This window comes from Passer domesticus, chromosome Z (genome assembly GCF_036417665.1).
Source record: "Passer domesticus isolate bPasDom1 chromosome Z, bPasDom1.hap1, whole genome shotgun sequence".
Lineage (NCBI taxonomy): Eukaryota > Metazoa > Chordata > Aves > Passeriformes > Passeridae > Passer > Passer domesticus.
Window position 1 is genome coordinate 49889557 of NC_087512.1, and position 8771 is coordinate 49898327.

Sequence of the window (8771 nt, forward strand, 5' to 3'; positions counted from 1 at the left end):
AGGGTGATGGTGATGTAAGTGTGATGATATCACCATGGGTGCCATGAAAATGACAAGGGCATGGACACTGCAATGTCTTAGCTGAAATTTTATTGCTCTTCTAGAAGTTGGCATGATCTTGACTTGCACAGTGACTTCATCGGTGATAACAGAGGCAGTGGTGATGTTCCTCTGTCCCACTCCCGTCAGTTCACCTAGAGGAGATATCAACAGCCCAGGAAAACGAGCCACTTTCCAACCAAATCCCCAATACCACCCAAAAATATTCCCCTCAGAAATCCAAATTTTCCTCACAAATTCCCACCTTTCCCCAACAAACTTCCAATTGTTCCCCAAATGCCCAATATTCTCCAGTTCCTAATGCCCCTAAATTCTCAATATTCCAACCAAGATTCCCATGGTTCCCCTGAGATTCCTAATTTTCCACAACAAATCCTGTCTCCCCCTAAATTCACAGTGGTCTTCCCACAGTGACAAATTATTGCCCTGAATCCCCACTTTCCCCCCCTCATTCCTGAGTTTACCCTCCAAATCCCCACTTTTCCTCAAAATTCCCAATTTTCTCCTCCAACTTACAACCAGCAGTTTTTGTCCAGCTGGGGAGGATCCACACCTGTCACCTGGAAGTCATCCACCCTAAAGACCCAGCGTCCTGGGACCTTGACGTTGGAGGTAGTGGTGATGTTGATGATGGCATCGGTTTGGGATCCAGGAATGTTGTAGAAGTTGGTGTCATCACCGCTATTGAATCCCGCCTGGAAAATTGGGGGGGAGTCTACAAGGGCTGACCCCCCAAAGGGGTAGTGGGCCCCTAAAATTATTTTAGGATGCGAACATAGTTGGTGTCACCCAGAAATTATATGAACCAATCCAAGGCCATCACTATCATGATCAACTCCAGAAGGAGGGTAGAAAACCTCCTGTCTTCACTATCATCATCATCATCATCATCACTATCATCATCATCACTATCATCACTATCACCTCCAACATTTGGACTGGGCCAATCCCTGACCTTCATTATCATCATCCTCAGAACAGGGAGTAGGACAATCTCCTCCTCCTCCTCTACCCTCCCCACTTACATGTGCGGGGGTCCCCCCAAGCCCTGTTTCAGCATCCCCATCACTCGCTGCCCCTGTGGTCCACTGGATGTCCCCATAGTTGAGGATGATGTAGAACATCTTGGAGTCAGTGGTCAGCACAGCCTGAAAGGTGTTGCCCTATGGAGAAAGGTCACAGAGGTCAAGATGAGTCATGAAGGTCAGGGATGGGTTCTGGAGGTCAAAGATAGGTCGGTTAGCAAGGCCACCAAATGGGTCAACGGGAGCCAATGAGTCACCTTCATGCCCCCTGGATCATGGCCCTCACCTTTTCAGAGGTGGAGCCGTAGTAGGCCACATGGTCCCAGGTGGCCAGCAAGGCCCAGGTGGCAGTGAAGGGGCTTTTGGGGAAGTACTGGGTTATGTGCTGGCTGATGTCCTCCAGCAGCGCTGGGTCAGTGGTCTGGCGGTAGAAGATGTCCCCACACAGCACATTGTCCACATCTGCCCAGAAGGGAGTCACGAAAGGGCGTCCGTCCGCCAGAGGGAAGGGGTCAGGGGTGTATTGTCTGACGGGCTTGTCAAAGGAGATCACCCCATTGTTGTTCACCTGGAGGTGACACCAGGAGCGGGTGGGAGCAACACCTTGAGTTGGGTTATGGGATCTTCAAGATGGGCCCTACAAGCATGTCAAGAACCACCACCCATAGGGAACCCCAACACCACTGCCCACAGGACTCCTCCAAGACCCACCAACCATAGCAACCCTCACCCACAGGACTCCCCAGCACCCAAAGAACTCCTCAAGATCCATCAACCTCCCAAGACACACCACCCACAGGACATCCCCCCCCCCCCACCGCAAATATCAGATCCATGGAGCCCCCTAACAGCAACCACGCCCAGGACCCTCCCAAGGCCCAGCACCCAGAGGACCCCACAACACCCCCCAATCCCCTTGAGACCTTCCTATGAAGGACACTTACAAAATCTGCCACCCATGTTATCCCACAATGCCCACCAACACACCTCAAGATCCACCCTGTGGGGGACCACCCAAAACCAACCAACTGCCCCAAGACCCCCCAGCCATGAAGGACCACACCATCACCCACCATCCTCAGGACTTCCCAAACCCCTCCAAATCACCCCCTCTCCAATACCACCAGCCCCCTCAAGATCCTCCACCCATCTGAAGATGTTTCAGTGTCCAAGGATAAAAGCCACTATGAATTCAAGAAGGGTTGATTTTCAAGACACGCACACACACACACTCACACTCACACTCACCCACATACCAGTGAAAAATTAAGTAGAAATGGGGAGGAAATTCAGAAAAACTGAGGAAATTAACAAAAAAAATAGAATTTGGGGTGACCTACAAACACAGTTTGGTAGGTTTTGCCATAGAAGGTGAAGGGAACTGAGAGGGTGATTGCCTCGGATGCTCCATCATCAAGTTTGGGGTTGGTTTTATCACCCTGGTCCAGTCCATAGGGATAGAGCAGGGATCCTGTGGGAAAATCAGGATTTGGGAACTGCCCCCAAATTCCCCCCAATTACATGGATTTTGGGTTGTAACCCACCAAATTTGGTGTTCCCATGGTCTTGGTTACCTAGAAATGGATGTCTCTTCTCCTGGGTTTTCATGGTTAAACTGGGGTGAAAGGGAATGACCCCAGTGGAATTACATGGGGAATACAGAGATTTTGGGAGAATAGAGGGAAAATAGTATAATGTGCTTGGGAGAAAGCTAATTTAGGTGAAAATAATGTTTTTTCAGGACAAAGCCCCCAAAATTCACCTTTTTCTGATGAGGTTTTGGTGTCCACCATGGCACCTGGAGAAGAAATAGGAGGGAAAATGAGTTGATCAATCATTTTTCCAGCAGGGATGAAAATGACAACACTTTTCAGAAACAAATATTTACCTAAAAGCAGGAGGAAGAAAACACTAGAGGGTGACATCCTCAACCCTAAAATAGCTGTAAAAAACCCTGGAAAACATAAAAAACCTATAAATACATCTAAACAAGCAAACTAACAACCCTCCCCACAAGAGATGATGCAGTAAAATGATGTTCCAGAGGCAAAAAAATTTCATACTAAAACACCAAACACACACTTTGTCCAGGAATTTTGTGTGGAGGGCTTTGTGTATGTGTGGTATTTTAACAATTTTTGGAAAGAATTGAAGTACTTGAAAAGTTGGTTTTTTGATTTAATTATAGTACATTTTTAAGTGTAATTTAATTTAATTCAGGATATTTAAAAATTTTATTTAATTTATAACTTTTAATTTACTACGATTCAAGTTTAATGGAAGTTTTTATATGAATGAACATTATTTAATTTAATTTCAATTTTTAATTCTAAATGCATAGCCTTTTTATTTAATGGAGTTCTTAGGTTAATGCTATTTTCATTTATCCTCTATTTATTTAACTTTTATTTAATTTTTATTTAATTGAATCTTCAGGTTTTTGCCATTTGTGTGAATGAAGACATTTCTCCCCTTCTGTGCCCAAATTCAGGATTTTTTTGCCTTTTTTCTGAATAAAATGAGGATTATTTCAATTTCTTAATGCATTTTTAAGTGATTTAAAGGCACAATGCATGAAAAACCAGGACTTTAAAGAGACAATAATAAAAATTACCTCACCTGGATTTCAATGAAGTGAAGAACTGCAGCCTGAAGATGAGCTCAAACACCCTCAAATGCTGGCTTTTGCCTCGTCCTGCTCTTTTTTTTTTATCAAAACAAAAAAATACTGAACATGTAATTTGCCAACTTTCCACCCATCCAATCTCTCTGAGCTCTCCCAGGATTCTTTAAAAAAAAGGAAATTGAATCACATGTTGAGGATTTTATCACGTGTTGGGGATTTGGAGCTCCTCCAGATGTATATTTTTAAACAGAGATAAGACTTTTTTGGAATAATTTTTGGGTTCTGGAGACATCTCCGGATCTCTCCTCACCCTATGTGAAGTTTTGCCCCTTTCCAAGCTTTTAATTTTCATCCTGTGATTTTTTTTAAACAAAAAAGTATTTAAAAATAATTTTTATTTATAGATCTTTTATCTTTTTTTTTTCTTTTTTCTTTTTTTTTTTATCATGAGCAAGAAAATAGATTATCTCTGTTTATTTGGGATTTTGAGGACTCTTTTTTGTTATTGTGAGGCTAAGAATAATCTTTATCAGGCACTTTGGCCTTTCCCGGAAGAAAGAAAAAGTCCTTATGTGCAGGAATTCAAATTTTTGGAGGAAAAAAAAACCCCTTTAAATTACCAAAATTTTTAGTGTGGTTTCTTTTTTTTTTCTTCTAAAAAGAAGTTAGTATCTTTGTTTTTAGGGATTTTTTAAAGGGAAAAAACCATTTTATTCTCTTTATTTTAAGGGAAAAAAATCTTGTTCCTTATTTACCTGGCAGTTTAAAAGTATATTTGTGGGAAAATTCTTTATTATTGCTCTCCTTTTCTTTTCTTCTTATTTTTCTAAAGGAAAACACCTTCATTTGTTTGTACTTTAAGAAACTTCATTTCCCCAGTTCCAGATGGGTTTTTTTCAAGCTCTTTAAAGTTGTTTGTATTTTTTTTTTTTTTCTTGTCCAGAAGTTGGGCTTGAACTTCCCCAGAATCCTCAGCTGGGACTTCTCTCATTAATTTTGCAAAAAAACCAGACAGATTTGGCTTTGTTTCCCTGGAGACAGTGAGAAGGGCAAGGATTCTGAAGAACTCACTGGATTTTTGGAGGACAGTCAGCTGGGGTGACCCTGTGCATTCCCCTCACCCACACCTCTTGCGGGACCTCATCAGTGGCAAGATCCACCCGCCCACTTCCAAATTCTCCAGAATTTTGGGGTCAGTTTCTCTACCCACCCTCCTCCAGCCAGATGTGATGAAGAGTTTGTGATGAACTGGTCAGAGTTCAATGCTCGCCCCAAGTCCCCAGCCTCACCCAGTCCTTGCCCTGCAAATGTCCCCAGGACAGTTTTGCAAGAAATAAAATCCTGTGTGATTTTGCTGGAGAGAGCCAATTACATTGGTAAAACTCTGCCAGGTCCTTGCAGGGACAGGCAGCAGAATTCCAAGGAAAGGTTAATGCAGGCAGTCACTTGGTGTCACCACTTTCAGTGTCTGGTGACAAGTGATGTGAAAACCAGACGGTTTGGAATTTCTTCCTCTTTGTATCTTAGTGCATCATGGAGAGGTTTGTTTGGTTTGGGGCTGGTTTGTTCTGTTTTCCTCCCTGATTTAAGACTTTATCAAAACACATGGCTTTTATGTGCACTGCTAATGCTGGGAGGAACTGCAAAATTGTGCTTGCTAGGAATCTTGCTAAATGCTGGTTTTAAAGCTTGTTTGCATTAGTATCATCTTCTCTGGGGACTTGAATCATGGATCATACCCACTCTGACTAGTGTTAAATACTGGTTTTTCTTTTCTCTAGATTGGACCAAACCTTCAGTTCAGGTAAGAGATTTACATATGTAGTTTTAATTAAAATAACTGTTTTCTTCTGAAATTCAGTTGCTTCTTTCTATCCACTGTAAGAAACCACCTTGCTGGCCTCCTAGCCACAGGTGCCTACAAAAGGCACAGTCTGGAGGGTCATGTCTTTCAAAGACACCCAAAATTCCAGATTGCTGAGTATTCAACTTTTAGCTCCTGAAGAAGGCTGAGTCAAATGGCACAAATTTTGTCTGCTTGGAAAACTGTATGTTTAAACACCGGAAAGCAGGGGTTTGGATTCCCATTAGTTTTAAACCTCGGCCTCAGAACACGCTGCTGTGAATATTTGTTGCTGTGTTTGCCCATGGAGATGTTGCTGTTGTAATTTCATACAACTGGAACTGGCAAAAGCTACAAAAGAGAAAGAGAACACCCTTCCCTGCCTCTTGCCTCTGGTACTGATCACAGAACACTGGATTTTAGCCTCACTCCCTTCTGTCTCAACAGCTTTGACCCTAAACACAGTAAATTCTTTATTTTTCTGGTTAGAGGGAGGAAGTTGACACGCCAGGCACATTTTTGTTCTGGAACATTCATTCCACAGCATTCCAACAGGGTAGCCTCTGTCACCTTCCCCCAAAGCCTCTGGAAAGCACTGTGCACAGGGCAGTGATGCAGGACATGGTGAAAGGACTGATCTGATCTGATCTGATCTGATCTGATCTGATCTGATCTGATCTGATCTGATGAAGCAGCTCCTGTGTTTCCTTTCCTGCCACGCTAATGATCTCTGCAAGCAGCTGGAAAAAGTGCAGCCTGAAGGATCGTCTGTCCTGCCCAAGGGCAGCCTAGGTCCAGAGAGGAAAGCAGGTTTTCATCAGGGTCCCCAGAGTGTGGCAAGGACAGCGAGACCCCGTTCCGTGTGATGATGCCATCAGTCACCCTGCAGACACTGCCAGGTCACCGGGCTGCACACTGCGTGCTGCTTCTCTCCGTTCCACTCCTGCAGGAAACCTGCTGGGGATGCCAGCAGCCTTTCTAAGGAGACTCTGCAAGCCTCAGTGATGCAGCACAGCTCCCACTCGCTGCTCTGCAGCAACAGGAGGTCAGGGATGGTTTAGTGCTGCACTGAGTTTATTATTAATATCCATCAGTGCAGGTTTGTAGTGAAAGTTCCTGTATCTGCTCTCTACTCGTGTCTCTGTTTGCTTTTAAATCCCTTTGCTTAGATTTCTTGTGCTCCCTAATTAGTATAGAGAGAAACAGACACTGGGAACACCTCCCTGGTTGACACTTGGGTTGTATTTATCATTAGTTGCATTAAATCTTTTTGCAATGAGACTTCGGAAAGAGAAAGAAATGCAAAGACACACACAGAAAAGCTCATTTACAGCTTTTCAATAAAAATCTGAACACACATTATTAAATTTTAATTCAACTGGCTCATCACACTTTAGAAATTTTGCTTTGTTTTTTGAAACTGAAATTGATGTAATTTAGAATAACTCAGTTTATTTTAACATTTATTTGATTTCAAAGCTTTAAGATTTTAAACTACAGTTTTCTTGGCAAAAAAAAAAACCCAAACAAAAAACAAACACCAAAAAACCCCCGCAAAAACAAAACACACAAAAAAACCTCCAAAAAACCCAAAACAAACAAACAAACAAACAAAAACCAACAACCCCCCCAAAAAAAACCAACAACAACAAAAAAAGAAACCCAAAAACCTCCCAACTCTGAAGAATTAGGAAAGGGTTTTAAATGGTCCAAAAACATCTTAGTCAGAACTCATTTCTACATCACCTGAAACAGATGGAAGGCTTTGACCACATCCTGATATTGACAGTAGCTCCACTTTCCCATGCATGTGTGGCTTTACATGCAATCACTTCAGTCCTGGATCTGCAAACCAGTCATGAATCAAAGCTGGTCTATCAACAGAACATAACATTTTAGGATAAAATTTTGAGTATTTACCAGACACTTATCTGTGACTGAATTATATTTATATTAGGGTGCATCTGTGCATCTGTGCATCTGTGCATCTGTGCATCGTGGTGTGAATTAACAGTCTGCCAAGATGACAGCTGTATCATGCTCTGGAAAGTGGACCAGCACAGCATCAGAAAGGAATTTTATTTGTTGCCAGCAGTTTCCAGCTACAGTCAAGACTAAGAAGCTCAAATTACACAGCTAACTTATTCTGAGAAGCTATTTATTTTGACCAGACTGTAGCTTCCTTTTGTGATGACATTGAACACAATGTACTCAGGCTTTCTACAACCCAGGAAAGAATAAGAGCAGACAGGTAAAGAAGATTTTATCAAAAAAATCATGTTGACCATTGACCATTTAAGACTCACAGTGGGTTAGAAATAACATTTTTTCAGAAGAACTAACTCTTTTTTTCTTTTTTTTTTTTTTACTCTGAGCGTTGGTGATATCTGGTTGAAAAAATTTTGCCTTGGAAAATTTTGTGGGCGAGGACTTCAGTGTTCCACAAAACAGATAGGGAAGATAATGGATGTTGTACATCTTCCTTCCTCTTTTTGCTTCCTGACAGGCAATCAGATCTGCTTAACTGTGACTCACACAACCCTCTTGTTGCTGCTTTATGCATTAATTGTGCTACTGGTTTACTTCTTACAGCCTGTCAGCAGGCTTTGAATTGGGACTGAGGTTTAATTGGACCTGTGTGAAATTAAGAGGGACAAGCAGATTCACCCTTTTTTTGTGAGAGAGGGACTCTACATAGCTGCCATGGTGTCTGGCTACTAAGATCTCCAATTCAATCAAACATGATATTCAATAATTTAGGACTTAGAAAGCCAGATTTCACAAGTTTGTGCAGAGGTTTTATAGGATCTTGAAGAGTACATCTTGTGTGAGTAGTTTTGGCCTTGAGCTTCTTTTCTGACTGTCTAGCCCTAACACAAATGGTCTAATTCTCTTGTGGAGAAATGGCTCCATTCTCTGTACGCAGCTCATGAAAATGAGAAGAGAAGAGAAGAGAAGAGAAGAGAAGAGAAGAGAAGAGAAGAGAAGAGAAGAGAAGAGAAGAGAAGAGAAGAGAAGAGAAGAGAAGAGAAGAGAAGAGAAGAGAAGAGAAGAGAAGAGAAGAGAAGAGAAAAAAAGAGTTAAAAATTTGTGCAATCTTGAGTGACAAGAACACCTATGACAATGATTAAGTGCCACCTTAAAGGTATGCTCTCCTGTCAGAACCAGACTCTCCCTATCCTGCTGTGGCAGTAATTTGGTTACAAAAGCAGGCATG

The 8771-nt window shown here is 42.2% G+C and overlaps 1 protein-coding gene across 2 annotated transcripts; it reads right to left on the reverse strand.

The window, feature by feature from the left end:
• Positions 1-70: 70 nt before the first annotated feature.
• On the reverse strand, positions 71-7591 carry LOC135290196 (sushi, nidogen and EGF-like domain-containing protein 1). Of its 2 annotated transcripts, XM_064404081.1 has the most exons (10): positions 7475-7591; positions 7301-7399; positions 3705-3780; positions 2974-3039; positions 2848-2883; positions 2426-2556; positions 1372-1653; positions 1086-1223; positions 577-755; positions 71-194 (listed from the first exon to the last, which is right to left on the reverse strand). In XM_064404081.1, the coding sequence occupies exons 4-10, from the start codon at positions 3008-3010 to the stop codon at positions 191-193; spliced, it is 807 nt and encodes a 268-aa protein (XP_064260151.1). In that variant the 5' UTR covers positions 3011-3039; positions 3705-3780; positions 7301-7399; positions 7475-7591; the 3' UTR covers positions 71-190. The 2 variants fall into 2 exon arrangements, with proteins under 2 accessions (XP_064260151.1, XP_064260152.1); XM_064404082.1 differs by lacking the exons at positions 7301-7399; positions 7475-7591 and having other exon boundaries at positions 3700-6292.
• Positions 7592-8771: the final 1180 nt, after the last annotated feature.

What these genes read in the sequence shown, in the direction of transcription:
- LOC135290196 (XM_064404081.1), bottom strand. Translation starts at nt 3,010, where the DNA reads ATGTCACCCTCTAGTGTTTTCTTCCTCCTGCTTTTAG. An exon ending in ACGGCTCCACCTCTGAAAAG is followed by an intron (nt 1,224 to 1,371) that starts GTGAGGGCCATG and finishes CTTTCTCCATAG; the next exon opens with GGCAACACCTTTCAGGCTGT. An exon ending in TTGGGGGGACCCCCGCACAT is followed by an intron (nt 756 to 1,085) that starts GTAAGTGGGGAG and finishes CCAATTTTCCAG; the next exon opens with GCGGGATTCAATAGCGGTGA.